Here is a 27,920-nt window from a genome sequence, read left to right as displayed (position 1 = left end):
GCAAAAATATGTATGGTAAAAATAATGGAGTGGTTGCACTTGTGTCAAAGGCTATAGAGTATGATGGTGGTTCAAAACCATTAGTCTTACATTGTATCATTCATCAACAGTATTGTATCATTCATCAACAGTCCTTGTGCGGAAAATGTTTGGATATGTCTGAAGTTCTAAAACCAGTCATATCAGTTGTTAACTTCATCAGATCCACTGGGCTGAATCACCGACAATTCCGCGAGTTTATTCAACAGATTGGAGAAAATGATTTACCATATCATACTGCCGTACGCTGGATTAGTTGCGGAAAAGTCCTTAAGCGTTTTTTTGAACTTCGAGCAGAGATCGAAATTTTTTTAAATGAGAAGCAGCGCCCATTTGCCGATTTAGAAAATAGTGAATGGATGTGGAAGTTAGCCTTCTATGTCGATTTGACAAATCATATGAACGAACTGAATTTGAGATTGCAAGGAGAAAATCAGCTTCTCCCTGATTTATACACCAATATCAAATCCTTCAGGCAGAAAATAATACTATTTTAATCGCAATTATACGTAAAAAATGTTTCACACATTTTTAAACATGTGAAATATTCAGCCACACTACAGAGACTAAATTTCCCGTCAATTTTGCAATCGAAACTTTGAGTGCTTTGAAGATAAATTTTGATACTCGTTTTTCAGATTTTGATGTTATTGCGAATGAAATTAAGCTTTTTCAAAATCCTTTTGATTCTGACATTGAAACCCTGGCTCCGGAAGTCCAAATGGAAATTATTGATTTACGGTGCAGTGATATGCTTAAGAACAAATATCAAAATTCATCTTTGTTGGAATTTTATAAGAGTCTTCCACTGGAACAATTTGATAATTTGCATAAATTTGTTCGTGGGTTGTTTTCTGTTTTTGGTACTACTTACTTGTGTGAGAAAACGTTTTCCAAGATGAAGTACACAAAGAATGTTTACAGATCTCATAATTGGTACAAGTAAAATTGATCCACAACTACAAAGTATTGTCGGTGGAAAATCACAATTACATAAATCTCATTAGTGCTTTTGTTTTACTGTGATTCATTTCAATTATTTGTTAGTTATTAATATGCTCAAACTTAGATACTTGAGTTAAGTTTTCTTTGTCATCATTTCTTTCGTTAAGTTTTACCTTGCAAGTAAATAAAACCGAGTAATTATCATTCTGTGTTTTCTTCTTCAACTTATCACAGCAATAGTAACAACAATTAGGTAACCATTGGCTGTCGCGGGCCAGATTGATGACAGTAAATCATTGGCTGTCGCGGGCCGGATTGATGACACTGGCGGGCCGGATTTGGCCCACGGCCGTAGTTTGGAGACCCCTGCTATATACAAAGCTTCAACTAAAATTCATATAGATTCAATAATAGTAGTGCCATCTGTGTGTTAGACAGTTACTCAATGAATATAAACCGTTATTTTAAACTTATATGTTGAAAATCATATATATTTACAACTTCTGCAAAGTCTGATCTCAAATATGGAACCTGAATTCAACTGAGTACAGTAATAGATGAAATCTACAATAACTGAGATTCTTCGCGATGCAAGAGTACATAATATCATTCGCCTCTTATTTATTCTTTACCCAAAACCACAAAAAATAAAAGCTCGCGCCATAATCTCACCCTCTGATGAGGTTGAACCTTTCGCGCCGTTGCGTACTTTTTTCTGGGACTGAATCTTTTTAAGTTGACATTTTTATCGTACACATAACGCTGTCCTTTTCTGCAGAATTTCCCTTATCGCTGATGTTTTATCCGATGGTTGCTTTGTGGTTTTTTAGTAGGGGAGGTACATTGAAATTTATGAAAGAACTGTTAACGATTGATGACTGGCCTGAAAAAGTTTTTACGAAACAATTAGAGGGAAGAAGGAGATTGAAGTGGCATATATACAGTGTGAACATAAATTCCCCCCACCTCCTTGAGGGAAGATATCAAAGTAGGACACAATTTGTATGAAAAGGAATCATGTTTAGTGCCTAATGATAAAAAAAGCCAATGGTGTGGTTCAAAATTACTGAAGAAAACCTGAGAAAACCTCTGCGAAGCGTTTTCTCAAGAAACATAAGGACCATGCTTACAAACCTACATTCATTCGTACATTTCAAGAAAGAGACTATGATTTGAGATATGATTTTTCCATGTGGATTCAGAGTGAAACAAAAAAACAACGAGATTTTCATTGATGTATTCTGTTTGGAGATGAATCTACTTTTACAACAAATGGGTTCTATCATCACAAAATTGCAGATGTTGGTCAAATGGAAACCCAAATTTTATTATTGACAAAAAAATCAATACTATCAGAAAACAAACGTTTGGTGTGGTATATTAAATGATAAATTACTAGGTCCGTTTTCTTTTCGCAAGAATTTGAATGGTGACAGGTTCTTGAACTTTTTGGAAACTGAAATAGGAGAGTTTTTGGATGATATGGTATTAGAGGAACGGCAAAAGTTATGGTTCCAACATGATGGATGTCCTGCCCATTCTACTAGAAATGTTTCTCAGTGGCTGAATAAGACATTTCGTAATAAATGGTTAGGACGAAATACCGATCCTCGATGGCCTCCTCGTTCTCCAGACTTTACACCTCTAGATTATTTCTTATGGGGATACTTAAAACAAAAAGTCTACAGAGACCGCCCCTTTAATAATGTTGATGAGCTTGAAACTTCAATATAAGTTCATTGCAGAAATATTCCCGCTAATGTGTTGCGATCTATATTAAACGAATTTTATGAGCGAACAATTAGATGCATCGAAAGAGAAGGTGGACATACAGAGACGCTTCGATCATTTTTATTGTTAGCACCTGTTGAGTTGTTAAGTTACCAACTGTATTTTTCTGTAGGTTATCGCTTATTGGTTCTTTTTTGTTCATGGCTATCCGCGATAGATTTTGACAGTTTATTCATATGAACATTAGTAAAGTATTTGCCTCGTTAAAAAGAGTATTTCTTTTATTCTGGAGTTCTGTTAAATATCGTTGCAACAAACATGAAGTTGATGGTAACCTAAAAAAATACAAATCCAAGTGAATTTTACAAATACACTTCACTTTGATAAAAAATACTCCAAACTAATTCGATTGTAGCTACTTCAAATACATATTGAATCAAAATAGTAAAAATATGTATCATACGGGGGTAATTCAAAATTTTCCAGAAGAAAAAAAAATTCGAATAGCAGGCCCTGACTTCGTATCTAAACATAACTTTTAACATTTAACATTTCTATATTTTTTGAAATAAGGGTACTTTACTCTTGAACGAACATGAATAGCAATATCTCAATATGCGAAAAATCAATGTTTTTGCGTCCACTAACGGAACCCGAAATTATAGAATTGATAAAGAGCTTAAAGCATTCAAACGCAAGTGGTTACGATGAGATATCAAACAATTTATTGAAAAAATGTTCTTATGAACTTTGCAGCCCAATGACGTATATCATAAACTTGTCTACTGAAAATGGAATTTTTCCGGATAGTCTAAAACTAGCAAAAGTAACACCAATTTATAAAAAAGGGGATAGAAACCTCTATGAAAACTACAGGGGAATTAGCTTACTCTCAAGTATTTCCAAGTTTTTTGAACTGAATTTAAAAAATCAATTATTGTATTTCTTCACAACAAATAACCTTTTTTCAGAAAACCAACACGGTTTCACAAAGAACAAAAGTACAGAAACAGCACTTTATGAGTTCAATGAGCATGTGGTTAATGCACTTGATGGTAAATTCCATATTTGCGGATTGTTCATAGACTTCTCCAGAGCTTTCGATTGCGTTAATCATGACCTGCTATTAGGGAAATTGGAAAGATATGGTGTAAGAGGAGTTGCCCTAGATTTAATGAAATCCTACCTGGAAAATAGAGAGCAACGTGTCAGTGTTGGAAACACTCTCAGTCAGTTGGCAACCATTAGGCAGGGTGTCCCACAGGAATCAATTCTTGGACCTATACTATTTTTGATATATGCAAATGACCTGATGAAATATTTTCAAGGATTGTCAACTATTCACACAGTAGCGTATGCAGATGACACAAATTTCATAGTGAAGGAAATTGATGTAACGACCCTACAGGAAAGAACCCAGGATGTACATAAACAAGTAAACATATGGGCAGAAAAAAATCACTTAACACTCAATACATCTAAAACTGTGATGATGAAGTTCACAATTAGTAAGTGGCCCGAACATTTTGTTATCCATGAAAATGGGGATCTGCCAATTGAATCTTGTACTTCTACAAAAATGTTAGGCGTCACCTTGGACTACAAACTCACATGGACTCCTCATATTGAGACTATTTTTGTAGTAAAGAGATTTTACTGAGCTTATACTATGCGACCATAAACTGCCACTTGAGATATGGAATTTTGAATTGGGGTACCGGATCTGCTGCTGAAAGAATATTTATTTTGCAAAAATATGCAGTAAGAATCATTGCCGGTATTGGTTGGAGAGAATCATGTAGAAATGCTTTTAAAAATTTCAAGATACTAACTGTTGCTGGTCTCTATATTTATGAATTGTGTATATACGTTTATAGAAACAAGCATAATACACCTTTCCAGCAACATAATTATCCAACTCGTTCTAGAGGCAAACTGATGCCCAATATTCATAGAACAACTCTTTATCAGAAAAGTTTTCTTTATCTTGGACCAAAAATGTTTAATAAATTAGAAGAATCAATTAAAATATCACCAAATCTTAACATTATCAAATCAAGACTGAAAAAGGCACTTATTGAAAAAAAATTGCTACACACTTGACGAATTTTAAACTGTTTTTTTATATTTTAATGACAAAATATCACAACTATGTGATAAAATTGACTTTCATTTATTTATAGTTATTTTTTTTACATAATCTAAGCCAAACAAATAATTATATGTATACACCTATATGTATCATATTTTTAGATTATTGATTACTACAAACATTATACTCTGTAACGTGTCCTACCCTCAGACGTTTTCCTTGTCACTGTACGTATAACAATGTACTTTTTAACAAGGAAATAATAAAAAATTATTATTATTATTATTAACTTTATATTTTTTGGCCTATCCTGTATGGTGTTTGTCATAAAGCCATTTCAGGTACACTTGGTATAGTTTTGGAACATGCACCAACTTTTGTCAATAATAAAATTTTCTGAGAAATCGATAGTAAAAAAGTTTCCCATTTGTTTCACACCGAAAAACGGTTAAATCGAAAAATATGTAACAACTTGTATGACGGTTTGTTATTTATCTGGATGGAGTATTTTCTGGTTGAGTGGAAACTGGTGAAAGAGTCGCACAACTTTACGCCGCATCACGTAGACTACTCCAGACGAAGTTCTTTTTGGACAAAGGAGCAACTGGCTGTGACTGGGTTAATGTTACGTGATGTTAATTTTTAGAGTGCTCCTCTCCAGAATGTCGACTTTTAACGATGTTGGGAAGTAACTGGGAAATATGTTTCTGTAGAACAAGGGACAAGAACACTGAACTCCGTGTCTACTGCTTCCTGAAAACACTTTCATTGCAAAAGGTTATCCAACTGAGCGTATATGTGGAAAAGTCAAAGTATGAACTGAAGAAGTTCAATCGTCTCTGTTCGGAGTATTCAAGTGTACAGTTTTGATGGCGGGTTGAAATAAAATGAAAGCGGTCTCTGCAACAAGGAAAACCTAACCTATTTTCTTTACAAATAAAAAAATATGAATTTTTCAGCAATTCAAATCTGCTGGTAATAATTCAATATTGTCAAGTGGGCTGAAAAGTTTGTAGCCTAAGACACAGATGACGCAACATAATTGAATCGATATGGTTTTTACTTAACCCTAACCTTCAAAAGGCACGTGTACAAATTTCACAGCTGTTGGACTATTAATTTGTGGGATACATAATTTTGAATGAAGCAACTGTTACTTTGAAGAAAATGGATGAAAAGGAGTTTTGTGTGTCGATAAAGCATGCTTTTTGGCGAGAAAAAATACTGTTGAAGCCAAGGATTGATAAACATTCCGACTTTGCAAGTGTAGTTGGTCGAAGTTGAGGCTCTAAAGATACCAAAGGAACATATTTATAGTTCTTCCATACGAACCAAAATATACCTTTAAGATACTTTCAAATTTTCCAGAAATTGGATATAAAGTACACATCAATAATTATTGGGCAACTCAAGAGACAAGAAGACTGTAAGAAAATGTCTAGGATTTGAAACATGAGCTGTGGAGATTACAATAAAAAGTATGTTGGTCAAACTAAGAGGACTATAGTAGCTCGCTACAAGGAACATATTTCACATATTCGGCATCATAGACCAGAGGAGTCCAGTGTTGTTCAATATGCAATAAAGAATGGCAACGGAATAAGTAAGGAACATTCGAAATTGTTGATAGTGGTTCACCAAAGCAGTTAGATGCCTTCGAAAGTTTGAAAATCGAAAAATTAGGAATAAGATCTATGAACGGTGACCAATATTTCATTTCTAACAGCCTTTTGTTAACATTCTCCCGCATTTATAGTTAGAAAATAGAACGAGACTAGATATCAAGGTAGAAAATACTAATAGGAACAATGACCAAATACTTCGCATTGATTTAATGCTGTAATTATTCATCTAGAATGTCTAGAATTAAAATTCCCTGACAATGTAGAATATTAAGAATATTATATGACCTCACCAAGGATTTTATTGAATTATATGACACTGAAGATTCAACTCAAGATCCCTCTGTTACGATCATTCATAGTATAAGTGGGATCCGCGTGCATTGATGATCACTACGAAGTTCCCAGTTCATCGAATGCTACGAGTTGGTATGCTCTGGTATGAAAAAGTCGCATTTTTTCACACGCTTTATATCAACTTCACGTGTATGTATGTATGTATGTATGTTTGTTTGTAACTCTCAAGCTCGGGATCTGTATTGATAGAATTATCGGCAATATTGCTTGATCTATCCGCGGGCAGATGGCGCTGTACGTAACTTCATTGATATTTCTTGATCTATTCGCGAACAGATGGCGCTATACGTAACCTCCTTGATAGACTGTTCAAAAAAAAAATCAAGATAAAAAACATATTTTAAGAATTATAAGTGTAAGCGAAATTTGTACTACAGATTAACTATTTAAATATTTAAAATTACCCGTGATTTAGTACAGAAAAAAGTTTTTAATGAAAAGGAAGATACATTTCAAAATCTAATTCGATTATTTGAAAGCAAACCAGAATATGGATTTCAGCAATGAAATCTTTATTGTAAATTGTACATCTAAAAAATTCAGTTACTCAAATATTTTAAAAAATCGAAAAATTAGAATTGAGGTGCTTGACATACATATCAAATCAAAAGATTGATTTGAAAAATAAAATTATTCATTGAAAAAATATTTTCAGTCCATTAATATTTTTAATGAAACTTCAAATCAAAACATCAAGACTGAATTGTTTTTTAAAATTATTACTGCAAATTTTCTCTTTACTTCGAAACAAATTTTACAACTTCCGCCCTCTGTTGGAGACTTACTGCATCTCAGTATTACTATAGAATTTGAGACCTCAAACTTTATTATGTTATTTGAGAGGAATTTTACATTAGTACGCCGTCTGTTAAATATTCATAATACTAGTGACTAGAACTTGAAAAAAAAATTTTTTGACAATAAATCGGACTAAAATTTGAAAAATAAATATAGTTTTAAAAAATTAAAAAACACCCCTTTAAAGAACATCGAACTAACATCGAACTTTGTGCCATATTTTTTTTATATCAAGCACCCGTCGCTTTTTTCACAATAATAGTAGTATTTTTTGTTCGTTATTGTTTGAATAAGCATGTGAATAAGCATCCACAAAAATATTTTTAACTTTTCAGTTCGATGTTCTTTAAAAGCGTGTTCTTTATTTTAACTATATTTATTTGTTACTAAATGTTTCTGTGGAAATTTGGCAGCTTAGAAATTACTTTATGATGAATTGAAAGGGATATATTTTCAGGAGAGAATAATTTAAAAAAAAAAGGTTTTGGCTGATGTCTTGTTCTCCATCTTGAATGATAATAGGTACAGATAGTTGCATCAAAATTGAAGAGAAATCACCATAATTCTGCGATAACTGATTATATACTATTCTATAAGCTTGTTGATATTATCTAAGTACACCCTTAAAGCCAGTCTAGTCTTGCTAATATTGAACAAAATTTGCTTTAACCATGTTTCAATCGAACTGGCCTGAGTTTCTAGAATTTCATCTATGTCAAGAGTGAGATAAATACATTTCTTCTATGATTTTGAACAAAATAATCACTGTACGATTGAGATTCAGTATACCATTATTCAAAGCCTTTTCTCTTCGAGAAGAGACATCTTTCGCATCACAAGCAGAATTTGAATTATGCGACCGTGATAATCCTTTCCGTTCTATTGCTACCATTTGTCTCCTCTTTTATGAGGTACGTGAGTCAATTCTACCTGTACAATAGTGGTGGTATCTAAATGACACTGAGTTAGTATTCGCAGACAAATGTTGTTGCTCCCCTGGGATTATCGTTCCAATTTAATTTTTGCTACGCTGTCGAAGCGTTTTCAGGACATTTTCGGGCAAAACCAGTTAACACTAGTTGAATTCACCTTCCAAGACTATAAAATTTTCAAACGCAATCTTTCTGGACAATATTCCATTGTGTTTACAAATTGTGTGGCAACTCAGTTATGATTTGAAAAATATTCTGGCTCAATGATCAATCATTGGATGTCATCTTGATTTCCGGTTAGTTTTGTTTCAGCATCATTTGCTGGTGTATGTTATGCCGATGAGGTTAGTAGGAGTAGCGCCACTTCAAAACACCCCCACTCCTTCAGTTTTGCCGTCATCCAGTCAACCAATCAAATCAGTAGATGAACAAACTTGTTCCGAGCCCAAAACCCCATATATTTTACACGCTTTATATTAGCTTCACCTGTATGTATGTATGTTTGTTTGTTTGTAAGTATCAAGATCGGGATCTGTATTGAAAGAATTATCGACATTATTGCTTGATCTATTCGCGAGCAGATGACGCTCTACGTAACTTCCTTGATATTTCTTGATCTATTCACGGGCAGATGACGCTGTACGTAACTATCGACATTATTGCTTGATCTATTCGCGGGCAGATGGCGCAGTATGTAACCTTCTTGATAGAAAATAAAAATAAAAAATGGATTTTGAGAATAATAAGTGCTAGCGAAATTTTGTATCGCAGATGAAATATTAAGATATTTAATTTTTGGATGATGCAACTACTTTTTCCTTTATTTTCAGTATTTTACTATTGATGTTAATTACAAAAAGGATTTGAAGTTCTATAACTTCTATTTGATTATCTGCGAGCGCTTTCGACAGCTGGTCGTGCTGTCATCCTCTAGGCACTATTCTATTTGCACTATTCAAATAGAATACTGCCTAGAGGATGACATTCCCCTTGGGACTCCCCACCCTGTAGGGCCCCCTTGGTACACCGCCACACCCCCTGGTCCCCCATGCGACTTCACCTCACCCCTCACGTAGCAAAAAGTTCAGCTCCATGAGAAAATACATGGGAGTGTGTGCTTGGAACGAGTTTGTTCATCTAGTGGTTTGAATTTCCCGCTGTACGCGCGGTAGCTTCTAATTGGTCGACTGGATGACGGCAGAAGTAAATGAGTGGGGATGTTCTGAAGTGGCGCTACTCCTACTGAGGTTATGAGACGAATTTTGTCGTGCTTCGAAGCACAGAATTGAGGATGATGGTGTTGCATCTAAGTGTAAACGTATTGGGTGACAAGTCCCGAGCCTAAGAAAGAAAATGCGTTTTTTTTTTCAAAATTAGCTGTGCGCTGCGTATCTTTATGAACAGAAGTTATTTTCATTCTTCTCTTCTTTGGAAGATTCCAGATTTTCTCTTTGATGATTCGCACATTCTTTTACATATAGATGGATAGATAGAAAGCCAAAACTTTTTAACTCCAGTTCAAATATGATACTGTCATTCCAATTTAGAAAAATTAAAAATATCTGCACTTGGTAAAAACATTTCGGACAACAATTTCGGAAGAATCGCAGCGAAGATTATTATACTGTAGTTGAAAAAAATCTACTATATATTTCCATCGAACATCTCAACTAGACCAAGTTTCGGTTATGTTACATCATCAATTAATCTAACAGCAAATTTTCGATTTGAGAAAATTCCATAGCTTTACATCAACGTTAAAATCATTTATCACTCATTCAACTGTGAGTTTATTATTTTTAACATGTCGAAATTAAGAGACGAATTAAAATCTAGATGTGATTGATGGAATTTTATTGCGGCTCCAAAACCGTATAAAAGATTCAAGAATTGATAGATTTACGATCGCTCGAGAATGCCAGGATGCAAATTATAATTTAATTGACATTTCTTGTCGGATAAATAGCGATTGGATTCAAAACTGGTGTTTATAAATGACAATATCATTTGTTTATAATAATAATAATAATAACAATATGACTTTATTCACAAAAGATAGATGCAAATACAGATACAAATAAGTTACAACATAGAATGAATGAATAAAGTGATTTTAGGATAAGTGCAAAGCATAATAACTTTGTTGACATAACAGATAGCTGTACAGAATACAAAATATAAATACATTTCAAAATACTTATTAAATGATTAAGATAGAAGTAGACAGTTTCCTAATAAGTTTTCGATGTACAGTAGAAAAACAGTTGGAGGCAAAATGAGTCTCTAAAGAAATAGCAGCTGTGAAGGTAAGAGAAAAACTGTCTGTGCTTAATTGGAAGAAAAACTCTCTGAGAAAGCTTCACACAATCAAAACCTGATAGATGATACAGGACTGGTAATGTTAATTTGGTACATCAAATTCAAACAGATATCCCAAAAGGACAGGGAAAACATTATAGATTGTCAATATATTTGGGCCAACCACGTTCGAAAATGGAACGTGGAAAAATACATTCAGCGTAAGCTACCCACCTATGTAATGAGAGACATGAGAGTTCACTCATGAATTTGAAGTTCTTCATGTCCAGAGGAGAGTTTCGAAACTTGACGTTCTGGAAATCAATAAGTACACCAGTTTCCAATAACTGTTGAACGATTAAGAAGAGATGAATAGCTCCCCGTTACTTGATATGTTCTAACCAGAAAATCTTTCTTTGCTGAAATGCGCAAACGATGAAGAGAGATAGTAAGTGTCCAAGTACCAAGTTTTATCAGGAAGTACAATCGAAAAAGAATTGGTTTGAATAAATTTGGCAAGTGTTGACAACTACACATTTATTAGAAGGGAACGGAAATCCCATACATACATTACATTCATCCATCCTCACAAAATTCACGCATTTATAATATGAGTAGGAGTAGGATCACCATTTTATTTCATTCTAATCCTTTTAATTTTTTTTTGCTGATGCATTTCAATATTGTATAAGTGGGTACTCATTGATTGACTGACACTCTTATATTGACGTACAGCCTAAGCTACTGAACCTAGAACCATGAAATATGCAGGTAGGTTCTTTGTATAGCGTAAATAAACATCAAGAAAGGGAATCAGGAATTTCCACCCCGAAGGGGCAAAAATAGAGGTTTAAAGATTGAATACCGTCAGTTATGAAGTTATTAACCTGAAGTTTTGAGTTGATAAGAAATATTGTAACTATTCGTATGAAATGGTTTGTCACGAAACTTAATGTGACAAATCAAATTCAACGCGGACGAAGCCGCAAGCAACAAGTAGTATAATATAATTTTATGAAATAAATATCAATATAGAAGTTACATGAAAGTTATAATACTTCATAGATCGCCCAAGAAACTTGATATTCAAAGACATAAATAATAGTGCTATTCGAAGTGCCATTTTAATCGCCATGAACATAAAACGGGCACGAATGTCTCAGACATTCCGGAAAGCAATATTCGCAAATATTTGAACCGTAGCCAGTCAATGTCAACTACAATTGTTATCCGATAAATTATATATCCAAACTTCAGTTGTACGGAATATTCTGGGATGTGCACCGCTTTTATGAGATCCGTTCTCGACATCCACTTTCGTAGTAGTGTTTCGAACAGAAATAAATGCCCGCCTGATAGAAAAGCGATGTAAATATTGAATCTGCTGTGCAAACTTTTCAACGCTTGAAATTATCTGAGGGGTGAAATCTTGGCGATGAATTGTCTTTCAGAAGTTCCATGTCTGAGGACCTCGTTCAATATTTGGAATTTGTTAGTTCTTTTGCGGACTTTCTTAATATCCTGCTAATTTTTCTCAACAGCCTCTCTTCAGAACAGTTCGTAAATGTACAGTGCTTTTCAGAATGATTAGTTTGATTTGCTACCTGCTTAAGAGGAGCGGTAGTTTCCAAATTCTACTACTGGCATCAATATTGCTGTATTTTGAACAAAAAACCGTCGCATTAGGGTCGCTCAGGAATTGTTGTTATAGGAAATACGTAGCAAACATCCGGTATTTATGGTTTTTGAATCACGATAATGCATCTGCTCACTTGTCATTGTTTGTTCGTGAATTGTTTGGCCACCGAATTCAACAGATTTAAGCCCTCGCGACTTTTTCTGTAACTAAGGTTGAAGACACCCATGACAGGATGACGTTCTTGTTGTCTTTTCCAAATTATCAACAACTGACAATCTCAATGTATAGTTAGTATAGAGTATTTCTGTTTGAACCCACAGTATGAAATTGGAATCAATTTTCTACTGACGTTATGTGCTCTCTTGTATCACATTGTAACCAATATGTAATGATTAAATATAGATCAATCTACTAGCTTATACTCTGATGTTATGCTCTTGACTATGTTTTTTTAGAAAAAAAAATGTTCACTGAAGCTTTGTTTTTTTTGAAGAATAAAGCATATTTATAATATTAAATATTACTAGCTTCATCCATATATTTAATGATTTCCACATGAAACGTATTTTTACACGCTTTATATTATACCTGTATTCATGTATGTTTGTATGTATGTTTGTTTGTAACTTTCAAGCTCGGGATCTGTATCGACAGAATTATCGACATTATTATTTCATCAGTTCGGACTTCCACTGTCTAATATAATATAAATTGATTTGAAATTCCTGAAAAAAATAAAAAGATTAACGGAAAATAACAATGTTATTAAAACAAAAAACGGAAATTACAAGGAAATAATATACAAGCTACAACCAAAAATCAATAGATAGGTAGGTAAATTATAAAATAAGAAACCAGAAAATAAAAAATTGAAATATCAATAAAAGCTGAAAATTGAAAAGTATTATTAACAAAAATGAAAAATAATAAAAATAAAAATAAAAATTAAAAGATTCCAAACCAAGTTACGTCACGACGTTTCGATTGTTAGGATCCACAATCGTCTTCGGGTGATAACTGGACTTACTCCTTCGAGATCTGACTATTTATAGGTCATTCGAGTGCTTTCACTTTTCACCTATCCCCTCTTTCCTCTTTCCGCTTCATTAGTTCAAATTTCTCCAAACTGATTTGAGTACCCGAAATAATGTTCACCGAGTCGGTTTTCACCCAATTGCCACCCCAAACCAATTAATCCAGAGATTATATAGTGACAGATTCTGTATAAAATAAAATGATGAGAAAAGTTAAAGCTCGGGGAATAAGGGACACAGCGTGACGTCTGTTGAAGCCCCGATAACGAGGAATCGTGTCGACTTAAATTATAATGACAATCTTGATTTTTTTTTCGACCATTATCATATACAATCAAATTTTATGACTTCATCGTTTGTGACTTCTCAAATTTTATTGAGCATCGTTAGTTGGGGTTCATCGCTCTCGAGATAGCTTTCAATACCATATTGAACAAATAAAACATAGAAATAAATATTTTGTTGAGAAAAAAACATGTCTGTCATTTAGTTTTTGTTTTTTGGATTCTGTACAGGAGTCATATTTTGCCACTTATTGTTATAGTTGCCCTCGAGTTATTCTATAGTTATTGAGTGAAATTTGCAAAAAAATAACATGGCAGAAGTTCAGAGCTACCTCTTTCAATAGCACACATTTTCACAACTTCAATTTCGATACGGAGAAGTTACAGAGTGGAACAGCAAAGCAGAAAAACGTAGATGGGCGAAATAGCTGGAGAAAATGATAATCGTGAACGTAAAAGTCAAATCATCCAAAGGAATATAGGAAAATAAGCTTTCAGGGCTGGCGTCAATGTTTTGTTTGGTTTATGGGTTCTGCCGTGGTTTTCTTTGGTTACAATCTCCAATCATTTCAGCTGCAACAGTGGCAGTCATCTTCAGTGGCGTGGTGTTAGTACTCTTCTTGACGTAACAACTGAAAGTTTCAGTAGCAGCCCAATTTTTCTTATCCTTTCCTACAACCCTCTGACGTAGGAAAGGGCAAGCACTGGTTGTGACGGCTTCTCTTCCTGCTGTGTTTTAGCCAAAGTATGTTCCACCATCGCTTTGGAGTAGCCATTTCGTTGAAGATCATTTTTGATGATATCTAGTTCCTTCTCTAGACCTTCCTACGTATTACAGAGCTCAAAAAGCATGATCTACTAGAGTCTTGATGATTCCTCAGTAGATGAACAAGGCCGATTCTGGCGCAAAATCTCATGAATTTTCTTATGGAGCTAAACTTTTTGCAATTTTTAGGTCAAACAGGAGGAGAAACGTGTGACGTCATCGATGCAGGATGGAATGGGTAATGGGTATCGGAGAGATTCAAGTGTGGGACCTCTCCCCTCGGTCCCCTTAGTACTCCGCATCACCGATAGGTGGAGTCTCAAGAGGAGCCCCTGCGGTGAGGAGTAGTACTAAGGGGTCCAAGGGACGGTTTCCCATGCTCTTTGAATATCTACGATACTCATTCCATCCTGCATGGATGACGTCACACATTTCCCCCACTCCTAAAAATTGCAAGAAGTTTGGGTCCATAAAAAAATTCATGGGATTTTGCGCCAGAAACGGCCTTGTTCATATACTTTCCTATTTTGGTAGATTGATGATGGTTGGTTTCGTGATTCAGATACTGTCCCGTGTGAGTGGGTTTTCGGTATACACATGTTTCCCACTCAGTGTTGGTTCTAAGAATGGCAATTCGTGGAGGATTTCCTTCTTCATTGTGGAGGTGATGGAGGGTCTCACGATATTGATGTGCTTCAGATGTCTAGTTCTGTATTTCCATGCTTCCATACTATGAAGGTGTCGTCAACGTAACTCAACCAGACACGGAGCTTCTTCAATGGCCAGATTCTCAAACCACTCCATACATAATCAGAAAATAATCAGCAGATTTCGAAATTTCTGAAATTATTACTTCTATTATTAGTCATCGTAATCAAATAGTCATCTAGAAAACGTATATGTATTTCGTTTTTACTTTATTCAGGACAGAGCAATTTTCCCCAATGAAAAAGAAATCTTATTTACTTCTGCTCTTCCAATAGTCGAATTCTTTGCTTTGCCATTTGGCCTGCCGAAATAAATTCAATGAACTTCACTGAGATGGAATTGACTTTTTTGAAGTTTCAAGTTTGTGCTCGAATTGGTTGGCAAACAGTATATTCCTCTACATCCTAATTGAGTGCAAGGAAGACGACAACCTTTCTTTAGTTTTTATGAAAAAAATTTTTGGGAAATGTTGAATAGCAGTTCTAAATGTATATTTTATTAACGATGTTATCAAAAAAAGTAGATTTTACAAGTCTGTAGCAGAGAGATAAACAGTGGTAACTCCACTTTTGAACAAAATTGAGTTAATACCTGTTTCAGACTTCACTTTTTCAACTTGTTATTGTGGTTAAAAATCGTAAGTCACGTTATGTTGGTTGCATAGATTTTTAGTTTTGAAATTGTAATATATCCATAATTGAATAGGGTAAACAAACTCATCTCCTTCGACACTCAGGGCTGCGCCGACCCCCCACAGCTCTTGTGTGTGAAACCTATAAGGCGCCTCTTTTTTTCACGAATCTTCATGTTTCAACTTATGTTTTTTTATTATCTGTTAATTTTGACCGTGTGGATCCTTAACTTGACTATTTTCGATTCAACAATATTTGTCCTATTGCATGGTATGGCATGAATCAGAAGCTGGGAGAGGGGGCAATGAAATCGCATCTGCATTTATTAAATGGGTTGAAAGTGTTATTGCTAATTCTACCATAGAACACTTAATTATATGGTCAGATAATTGCCTCAGTCAGAACCGTAAGGTTATTATGATGCTCACGTATCTATGGCTATTAAAATTTTTGTCAAAATTTAAAATCTGTTGAACATAATTTCTTACTGAGGGGTTACACACACATGGGAGCTGATCATGTCCACGCGCTAATTGAAAGATCTTTACGGAAGCAACCAACAATGGAAATATGTACTCCTTGGGACTGGCAACAGTTAATAAGGTCCACAGGTGCAACGGTCATAAAACTAGAGCTTTCTGATTTCAAACATGTTGACTACTTGTACAATCAACTATATCCCCTTTTATTAATAAGAAGAGAAATACTGAAAAAAAAATTGTGATATCACATGATGTTAATTTCCAAGTTGAAGCTGATCATCCTAGCACTATATTTTACAAAGTAAATTACGAGGATGAAGACTAAACGTCATGAGGTCTATTCGAAATCCAATACAATTGCCTAATCCTCGCAATAATTTAAAAGAAATAACAAAGAAAAAGCATGATTATTTATTATTTAGGGTCCCTAAACAATTTCATTCCGATTTTCAAAAAGGAAGATGAAGTTAGTTCTGATGAGGAGGATTCTCTAGAAATTTTCTTTAATACAATTCCAAATTTTTTCATTTTTTAAAAATAACATATTCTTGTAAAATGTTTCACGTATTAATAATGTTACTGATATAAAATAAAACTGGTTTTGCATTATGAGAGGTCAGTTTTATATTTGCCTGTGTTTTCAAACAGGAAAAAGTCGTAAGTAAAAAGTAGATTACAGGTAAATATTATTGAATTAATGATGAAAGTTTTTAAAAAAGCCCATCAATTTAATTAATATACCATAAGAACACCGTCACACATTGTGAAAAAAGTATTCAATGAATTGTCATTTACAGTTGTTTTCACCATTATTCAATATTTTCATTTATGGACATACAATCTTTAACCTCTCTGCTACAGAAATAAATTTCTATTATGAATAGGTGGATCAATAGCTGAGATGTTGAGATGAGACGACAGGTCACTCATTAATAAGTCAAGCCCTATTAATAAGACAAGCCCTATTAGCCTTGAACAGACAACGTGTTACCTCAAGGCTAGTACTAGAGTGCCACCAAGATTTAGCCAAATCCTCGGTAGATAACATTATCCTGAGGGCACGACAGGAGTTAAGGTAATAGCATTGCCGATTCTTCAGCCAAGGAAGCGTCTGGACTAAGAATTTTAGGACCTAGTGGCACCTACGGCCTGATCACTACGACAATTACGAAACTAGCCAAACGTTACACCCATGCTCAATCCCTAAAGAGATGGGATGAAATCAAAGGATGCAAGAATCTTGCGAAAACATAAAATGCATGATTATAAATTCACCAAAATTCAAGCAATGAAGCCTCAAGATCCTCAACAGAGAGTAGAATTTTGTGAAATGTTGTTGACACGCATTCAAGAAGATCCACTTTTTTTAAATAAAATTATTTGGACTGATGAATCGAAATTTTCGAGAGAAGGGATTTTCAATAGAAAAAATCGTCATTATTGGTCCAGTGAAAATCCTCACGTCACAAAAGAAGCCGGATTTCAAGAAAAATTTAGTTTTAATGTCTTCTGCATGTTGATGGACAACAAATTGAGGTACGTGATATACGAGGAGTCATTAACATCCAGAAGCTACCTGAATATTTTGGAGAATACTGTAGACAGTTTCGTGGATAATCTGCCACTCGAAGATTATCGAAACTGTTGGTACCAACTAGACGGAGCTCCTGCACATTGCACAAGAGAAGTGAGCGCAGAACTGGATAGACTATTTGACGATCGGTGGATGAGGCGCTTGGGACCATGGAATTGGCCAGCGAGATCACCCGATCTCAATCCATTAGATTTTTATTTGTGGGGAATGTTTAAAGAAAAAGTTTACAAATTACCCGTGCGTTCGAGAGATGAATTGTTAGAAAGGATTGCCCAAACATTTGAAGATTTGGATCCCAATGAAATCAGATCTGCCACCACGAAAGCAGTCAACACCCGCATTTTAAAGTGCTTGGAAGTGAACGGCCAGCGATTCGAACATATTTTGAAATATTCCACATGATTGTTTTACTTTTTTATAATTATTCATATCAATATTTCCAATTTCAAGTTTCTTGGTGCTTTTTCAAAGTTTATCCAAACATATTGAAATTGTTCTGAATTCGTATAAATTTCTTGAGGTTCATTGGCGGTAGATTCGGATACATTTCATTGAACTTTCTACATGTTCTGCTGATAATTTTGTCACACTGTCCAAAAATAATAAACAAATTCATAAGAACTTCGTTTGAATAGTTTTGTTCCATCGTTTTGAAGGTATTTGCAACTTCTGAAGTGACGAAAATGTCGATATTATTAGGAGAATGTCACAACGCTACTGTCAAATAGTAATCATGGCCTGCTTACCAAATACCGAATGGAAATACCATTCTGAAGGGACATTTTCACAAATAAATGTTCATAAGTCCGAAACTTGACTAGTTAGGTATAGGTATGATATACATAGAAAGAAAGCAAATTTCAGCAGCTTTCCGAATTTTTAATAATATACAGGGTGTTCCATTTAAAATAATCAAATTTCAGCAACTTTTTCAAGCAAACGAAAAAACTGTATTTTTTTACCACGCTGTATTGAAGTAACGGAGATTAGGCTGACGTGTGTGAAGTGTCCAAGTATCACCTAACTCCAAACCAAATTTCGATATCATAGTACTTCTTAACTAAAAGATATCGGCATTTTTAGAAGTCATGATTTTCGAAGAAAAAAATTGAAATTAATTTTTATTTCGAAAACGGTAACAGATAGGTATAGGGAAATATCAAGAAAAGTTGTCGGGCAATTGTTGGAGATTCCAAAAATAATATTATATACAGAGTGTTCCATTTGAAAAATCAAAGTTGCTACTGCTTTCTAATAGAAGCGGCAACACCGCATTGTCGAAAATATTTTAGTTGGCTAGAGAATGTCCGAATATGCCCTCCATTAAATTTTCAAAGTGATTCGTTGTCTGGTTCACCAGAAACGTCTAATGTGCCATCCACCGTGAATCAGCCTGTATATATGTATTTATATATTATGTATATATTTTTTTTATATTTCTTTTTTGTTCTCTCTTTTCACTGATGTATCTGCTGCTGAATAAAGATTATTGTTATTATTATTTGTGCTAGCGAAACGTTAGGATGCAGTTCCAAACTAGGACGGCCTTTAAACCCGTACTAAAAACTAAAAAAATATTTCGAAGGTCCTAGGATTCAGTCATCACACCACTCTCCTCAGCGATCTACGGTATTGATCATATGAAAGAATAATGAAATCATTGGGAATATTTACATATTTACCCAGGTTACGCTACGACCAAAGATTTTATTATTTTTTAATCTGATCAATACCGTAGATTGCCGAGGAGAGTGGTGTGATGACTGCTGCCTAGAACTTTCCGAGTTATTTTTTTAGTTTTTAGTATAATATCTACATCATTATCAATTTTCAATGAAACCGTTCAACATAAAAATCATGTTTTACTTATTCTATTCTCAATTCAGTAAACAAGCCCATTCTATTGGATGTTGAAATAATTTACATTTATTAACAGATCAATACCTAACCGTCGTTGTCTAATATAATACATAATATCGAGTAATGCTCTCGAGACAATGGAAAAGTAATTAGACATAATTACTATCTGAACTCTCGATCAATCAGCAGCGGCGTACGTCATTGTTGAATTTAATCATAACTCTAATCCCATCTTTGGAATTTGAAAGCATCAGCAGATTTAATGTGGTCTACAATTGAAAGCAACTTTGAGAAAAATCGACGTTTTTTGACAGTTGTATGTATGTTGTAAATTATTGACATTTTAATACCACTTTTGTAGAACGATTCATCATTTGCCTCAAAATGGTCTTCAGTTTCAGCAATAACCTCTTCATTTGAGCGAAATTTCTTATCGGTGAGCATTTTTTTAGGTCTGCGAACAGTCAGTAGTCGCTGGGAGCCAAATCTGGCGAATACTGTGGATGTTGGAGCAATTCAAAGTTCAATTCATGTAATTTTGCCATTGTTTTAATTGACTTTTGTCACGAAGCGTTGTCTTGGTGGTATTTTTTCCCATCAAAAAGCAGTGTAAAATTAAATCACAAAATTATTTTTGATCCATTGTTTTGAAAATGACAAAAGTAGTGTCGCTCTTTGCACAATAACTCACGAACTGATGAGTAGAATATCATGAGATGCATGTAATAAAACTAACGCCATCTATGAAGTAATAAGATATTTCAGTCTCAAAAATTCTGTGTTATGAATTTCCACCAATACGTCAACAAAATCACTTTGCACTTATTTTCGATATATAATAATAACATTATTACTTCACCTTTTTGCTTCCTTTCGAGCCCAGAAATTCAATAACAATAATGGAACGAACGTAGCGACAACGTGAATATGATTCTTGGAGGATATAACTTCTCATAACGCTGAAGAGGATATGACTGTTTTCTTTGCCACCAAAAACCGACGGGAGATTTGCTCCGAAATTGAAACCGCAAAGAAAAACCAAATCCTGTTTGATACGTCCTCGGAATGCGGGTATACGAACTCTAGAGTCAGATACAAAGAAACCCTCATTCATAAGGCACAAGATGAGATACGTCTGCGGAGCATAAATGAGCAACTGGAACATTTTCTGTTGTTCATACAACTTTGCAAATGAACATAAATCTCTGAACGGGATCTCCGGTTCAAATGAAGTTTGCAATATCGAAACTCAAATGCATCCAATGATACAGCGTGTTTGAAGTATTAGGATGTTTCAGAAGTTTCAGTGCCATGTGATTTTGTAACTGCATAAAGAATTTTGTACTCCTTACATTGATGCTGTCCATCTTCTCAAAATTCAAATTTTGCTTCCTCTCAGCTTATTACCAGATGTTAGAATGGTGAAACCATCAATCAGTACATGTTTTGAACCTATATAGGTTCATCACCAGCTAATTATTTGAAATTCAACAGTAAAAGAAGAGTAACATAACAGTAGTTAACCCTGCAGTGGATAAATCGGGTCTATCAGGTCCAAGCAATTATAATTTTTGTTTTATTTAAGCAAGAACCGCATCAAGCACAGAAGGTTATTAGCGGGGTACAATGCAAGTTATAATAGATATATACACACATACAGTGTGTAACAACGAAAACTTAACAGAGCCGTTTTTGAATATGAAAAGTAAGATTTTTAAAAAAAGCTCGGACACGTTGATTTCTAATTGAAGGAGGACACCTTTCAGACTAATCAGATTTTTTGTAGTACGCACCCCCTCAGAGGGGTGCGTATCCCTATTTAGATAGGGAAAGTAGGTCGAGTGGTACCTTGTTTTAAAGGTCTTTCGAATACCTTTACAACTCTGTTTTCGAGATAATTTGAAGATTTACAGGTATTTTTATTGAGTTCAACTCTTTTTAAAATAAATCAAATTGTTTTTAAGGTACAATTTACGTTCAGAACTTTCATAAAAAAAATAAATTTTTGCTTTTTATGACAACCTGCTAATACGTGTCCATTTGATTTCGTAAAAAAGTAAGAATTATTTGTTTATTACCAGGAGATTTTTTCGGTGGCTGGGGTTGGTTACCACCCTTACATTTTAGGTAAATTGAGTGTCACCTCCTTATGAAGGTTGCCTTTTGACGTGGATATTTTATGCTTCTGATAAAAAAGTGAATCATACTAAAAACTTACCTACACAACGAATACAACCTGCTGATTTCCTTGAATGCTGATGACACAGAAAATTAAAAAAAACTGTTTTAGGGTTAATGAATCCCAATAATTGTTTTTAAAGCACACACAAAAAAAGTAACACCTAATAAGGGTAACTCACATAGGAAATTTAAAGTAAATGTTCAGAATGTGCGCCATTTTGCTTCATGCAACAATAAAGATTTTGTTCGAATTTTGCTCTTACATTATTCAACCTCTCAGGAGTTATAGCTCGGCATTCATCAATAAATAATTCAACGACGTAATTCATCCAAATTGGCTGACTGTGTAGCATAAACTTTAGACTTTGAATATCCCCACAAAAAGTAGTCCAGTGGTGTTAAGTCTGGTGATGGTGCTGGCCATTCAATTGGACCTATTCTGCCAATCCATTGTCCTTCAAAATTATTTTTCAAAAAATTTCGAACCTGCTGGGCATAATGGGGCGGTGCACCGTCTTGTTGAAAATGGATTAATTCATCTTGACATCTTGGATCCTGTTCAATTATTTCAACTATACGAGGTTGCATTGCCTCTTCACGAAGTTGTGAATAAGAATCACCGGTTAAATTTCCATCAATGAAAAATGGTCCTATAATATGATTGCCTAATATTCCGGCCCAGACATTCAACTTTTGGGGATGTTGGGTATATATTTCTGCGTAAGGTCTTGGGTTTCCATCCGACCAATAACGGCAATTGTGACGGTTCACGCAACTATTTAAATAAAATGAGATTTCGTCCGAAAAACACATGTTATAAAGCAGCCCGGGATTTTGCATTAATCTCTCACTCATGCCCTCACAAAACTCCTGTCTTCGGTCAAAATCATCCTCATTGAGTTCATGAACAAGTTTAATTTTGTAAGGATGGAATTTGTGGTTTTTAAGGATTCTCCATGTGCTCATATGTCTTATTCCCGCCATTGCTGAAAAACCTCTGGTACTTAACCTGTGATTGGCGATGACTTGACCAATCACTCCAATCTCATTATCGTCATTCACTACCCTTCTCTGAACATTTCTTTTCTTATTTAAAACCGAACCTGTCTCCCTAAATTTTGTGACCAAATCCAGAACGTGATTTCTGCTTAGGTGTTTGCCAGGGTTTTGCTCGTTAAATAAAATTGATGTTCTATTAGCATTTTGGTCGTTGCCACAAAATAAAGCAATAACTGAAACCCTTTCAGCAGTAGTGTGAGGCATTTTTGAACAAATAACAATACACGACCCGTTTAAACAAAACAATCGAACGATGTACTAATGAAAACTGGAAGAAGAGGAGTGGGTATTGATTTTAAAAAAGGGATTTTATTTAACAAAAAACTGATAAGAAGAACTGCTCGAAATTTTTTTTTATTTAGGCATACAAGTTACCGATTGGTCTGTCTAATGTATTTTTAACATGGCAATTTTAACTTCAAATTATCTCGAAAACTAATCGTTACAAAAATTTTCTTTTAACAGAGTTGTAAAGGTATTCGAAAGACCTTTAAAACAAGGTACCACTCGACCTACTTTCTCTATCTAAATAAGGGTACGCACCCCTCCGAGGGGGTGCGTACTACAAAAAATCTGAATAGTCTGAAAGGTGTCCCCCTTTAATTAGAAATCGACGTGTCCGAGTTTTTTTTTAAAATCCTACTTTTTATATTAAAAAACGGCTCTGTTAAGTTTTCGTTATTACACACTGTATATAGATATATACACACATATATACGAATTTCATATTTGATTGTATACATTAATTTTCTTTATAAATTGTATAGTCTTCTCCACATTGTTATTCAAAGTAAGTTTTATGTTCTCTCTCATGTTCATTAGTTTTCGTTCTTCATTGTAGTAGGGGCAGAGACATATGATGTGTTCTACTGTCAACGGTGTATTGCAGAATTCACATAATTTGGGAGTTTGTTTCTTGAATAACTGTTCATGTGTTATTCTGGTGTGACCGATCCTCAAACGAATAATTTTGATTTGATCTCTTCTGGTTAAGTATGAGTAGTTCTATTTGATCACTTACCAACCAAACAACATCCATTTATATATATATATATATATATATATATATATATATATATATATATATATATATATATATATATATATATATATATATATATATGCTCATATATGCCTCATCAGCACCGCGCTGATGAGGCCAATAGCCAGAAACACGTGTCCGCGGTTTGCCTCCATATTTCTTGAGTGTTCTGTCCACGAATTTCCCCCTTTTGATGTATATCATACACACTCGACAATAATCTATATCTATATATATATATATATATATATATATATATATATATATATATATATATATATATATATATATATATATATATAATTTTTACACCTCTCAGAGCAGTTTGTTTTTTTTGATTATTTCGGAATTATTCACTGAGACTTTGAAAAATTGTAACCATTCTTCAATTTTTGACTGAAATTGTCTTTAAATCGTCCATAATCAGTCTGAAATTCTTATAATAATCAACAGTTTTTTCATCACATTGTTTATTTGTATTATCACACAATGTCTTATTGAAAATACGTCTTTGTCATTATCAAATGAGGGTGCAACAAATCAATGTGAATTGATTCACAACGAATTGCTGTTTAAGGGGGCTAATAAATGATTTATATCATATTTGGTGCAATTTATTGCTTCCGACATATTATCAGGTCTGAAAGTTATGTGTAATCCGCAAATCAATTGCATTTGCAAGTGTGTTGAGTACTGAGAGAATTTGTTAGTTTAGATAATGTATGGTGATGGTCCCAAAATACTTCCCTGAGGAGCACCCTGACTCATTATCAAATCATCTAAGAATTTGGTATGTGATTCCATCTGTTGTGATCAATAAGTAAACAAGCATTGCTTTTTCAGTTTATGTTGAATCTCCTCAGTCAATATGTATTTCTCTACTTGAGCGTCCCCAATTATTAGTCCAATTGTTGTCCCAGCTTCACTATATTTTGATATCCAACTTTCAGCTTCGGTGCAGGCAGTTCTTCTGCTGATAAATAAATTACGATTTCCATTTCCATAATTCGAGGTAACAATGATTCAAAATTTATTTATTTGTGAAAAATAAGCTACATTCAATTTGATCTTCCTCTTGAAGACAATTATTTGGTGATCGAAACACGTGTCGAGGTGTTAAAATAACGGTTTGGTGTTTGGGAAAAAACTCCAGTAATATTGTTTAAATTGACAAAAATAATTTTAATACGAACAACAATTCATTCATTTCGAAAACTAGAATATATTCATACAAGGATTGAAATTCATTTCCAGTCAATTCTCACAAACAGGTATTAAAACCCTATTACTTTTGAATGGAATATTGATATTGATATATTAATAACACATAAAGTTTATGAAACAAAAAAGTTTTACTCATTAAGAATGGAATATATTTCGACAACTTCAATTAAAAAAAAATATCCACTGAATAGATGGAACTCAGCGTTACTTTTGAGAGGATTTGTTTTCATTATGGAGTGCAAACTCCTTTTTTAAAAGAGAAAGTTTATAATTTACTCTAAACATTGCGTTGTGCATATAAATGCCAAGTTACTTTATCAAAAATAACTTACTCTGAAGCCAGTGACGAAGTAGAGAGTTTCGACTTTTATTAATCTCATGATCAACATTCCAGAACTTTATAATGAAAATTGTTAGTTATTTCAACTCCGTCAACTTCCAAAACTTTTCCTTTTGATGATCCCAGCAAATTTTTCATTTCGTTCGAAAATTCTTCATGCTTGGCATTTACAAATATTGTGATCTCGACAAATATTTCGTTCATTCGAAAACCCTTCATGCTTGGCATTAACAAATCTCGAGAAAAACTGATATGAAATTAAAAAATACCATGGACATGTATGAACAATTGTATACCTTGTGAGCAAATGATGGTCAAAATGCATGTTTTAATGCAATTCACCATCAAACATTTGAAAATAATAAAATCCACAGTTATCCATAATTATTTTATTTCTGACCGGGATATTATAAGCTTATATCGTCATAGTTACGCTATCAATAAAGAGGGTCATAACTCCCTTGGGACATTATAGATTTTATAATTCCCTCTACCTTTCACAAGTAAAAATAAATAGAAATGAAAACTGAACCATATTTTATTTATTCACGTCATTACAAATAATAAATGTACAATTTTGAAATGTTCCCTGAAAATTACTTCCGCCACTGGAAACAATTTCTTCTTTTGTATGGCTGGAGCTTCTGTTCACTACAGTCGAGGTACCTGCCTCTTCTGATGACAAAGTAGACAACATACGCGCCGTTTTATTTCTCAATTCGATTCTATCCTCCAAATACTCCTCCGCCACCGTGGAACTTTTCCAAGCTCCGTGTCTTTTTAAGTTAGTCATAGTTGCTCCTGCATTGGCTAGAGCAGTAGCAGAAGTGCGACGAAGGCAATGTCCCGTATAGGAAGATGAGTTTGGCAATCCTAAATACATTGCGATTTTGCTGGGGATTTTTCCAAACATGTTTTTTCCAATTGGCTGAGATGTACATTTATTTTGTCGGAAGCTCAAAAAAAAATCGTTCAATACCTTTAGGACGCAAAGACATATAAAGTCTTAATAAAGGCAAAGCGGAGAACTCTTTTTCATCCACAACTGTAAATTTCTTCGATACACCAGTTTTACTTTCCGGTACGTTCACTACCATAACGGAATCCCGGTCCTCTATATCCGATATCTTCATATTCAAAAGTTCCTGACTTCTGCATCCTCCAAAATGACCCATAATCAAAACAACCTATAACAAAAAAAAGGAAATAAATACACACAAAAAGGAAAATAAGAAAAAAATTACCTTATGCAATAAATGAATATCATTAGGAGCGTCCTTTAGGAATCTGATAACATCTTTAGGAGATAAAACAGCAGACTTTTTCGGCTTATAACTCTTACTCTTCCGTTTCAAAAAAGCCTGTAGTTCATTGAACTTGGTGATATCTCGTTTCTCATGTATAGTCACCATCGATTTTAGCATTGACCATTTAGTCCATAAAGAATTCGGACTATACGTTTCTGACTGAAACGAATAAACACAATTACTACCAAATCTACCGAAAAACAGAAAATTCCTTACCAGTTCTTGAAAATATGCCAGAAATACAGTTTCAGTAACATCTTTTGGCATAACATTTTTCCGTGTCAGCCAGTCCAGATATATCTTGTATTCTTTTTGGTATACGGCTTCACTTTTCGATGGAATTAATGATTCTCTTGCTTGTTCAGCTTTTTTAAAAATATCCTCCATTATATTTGGGGTAGAAAACACGTTTTCACCGCAAACAAAGCTTGATAACAAAGTTCTGTTTATAAACAAGTAACATAGCAACAACCTAGCAACAAGAAAACTCTACTATAATCAACGGTACCTGATTCAAATATACCGGGAAGGTAATGAATTGGTACATTTTTCCGTTTCAAAAATGAACAAAATTTTATTGAAATCGGTCAGAAATAAAATTATCTATGTACCACGGGAATTAATGAGCCTTAATAACCTCAGGCAATTGCTGTCCCTCGGGCCAGAGGCCCTCGGGACGCAAACTTTGCCATCGGTAATTAAGGCCCTCCTAATTCCCTTGATACATAAATAACTATAACAGCTCGTAACCAAAGAGTTCGCATTCGTGAGATTTTGAGTGAACCAATGACTGTTACATATGGAGTACCACAAGGAACTGCACTATGCCCTCTCTGATTCACTCTATATATTAATAGTTTACTAAATATAAAAACTAAAGGCAAAATTTTGAGTTTCGCAGACGACACCGCTATTTTTTAAGAATGTAAGTCATGATAATCTTTGAAGTCAGAA

The 27,920-nt window shown here is 34.2% G+C and overlaps 2 protein-coding genes across 6 annotated transcripts in view; one reads left to right on the top strand and one right to left on the bottom strand.

Annotated features, from left to right (window-relative positions):
* Syt7 (Synaptotagmin 7) overlaps positions 1 to 27,920 on the top strand; it is a 703,683-nt gene that overhangs the window by 241,827 nt on the left and 433,936 nt on the right. The window lies entirely within an intron of this gene.
* LOC141484140 (uncharacterized) lies at positions 26,180 to 27,680 on the bottom strand. 2 transcript variants are annotated; one of them, XM_074179280.1, is made up of 3 exons: positions 27,183 to 27,680; positions 26,904 to 27,125; positions 26,180 to 26,846 (listed from the first exon to the last, which is right to left on the bottom strand). In XM_074179280.1, the coding sequence occupies exons 1-3, from the start codon at positions 27,351 to 27,353 to the stop codon at positions 26,601 to 26,603; spliced, it is 639 nt and encodes a 212-aa protein (XP_074035381.1). In that variant the 5' UTR covers positions 27,354 to 27,680; the 3' UTR covers positions 26,180 to 26,600. The 2 variants fall into 2 exon arrangements, with proteins under 2 accessions (XP_074035381.1, XP_074035349.1); XM_074179248.1 differs by having other exon boundaries at positions 26,904 to 27,673.

Source organism: Leptinotarsa decemlineata, unplaced genomic scaffold (assembly GCF_025532065.1).
Source record: "Leptinotarsa decemlineata unplaced genomic scaffold, Ldec_3_MD MMD2_P_RNA_scaffold_1, whole genome shotgun sequence".
NCBI lineage: Eukaryota > Metazoa > Arthropoda > Insecta > Coleoptera > Chrysomelidae > Leptinotarsa > Leptinotarsa decemlineata.
This window is presented reverse-complemented; position numbering and strand designations above follow the sequence as displayed.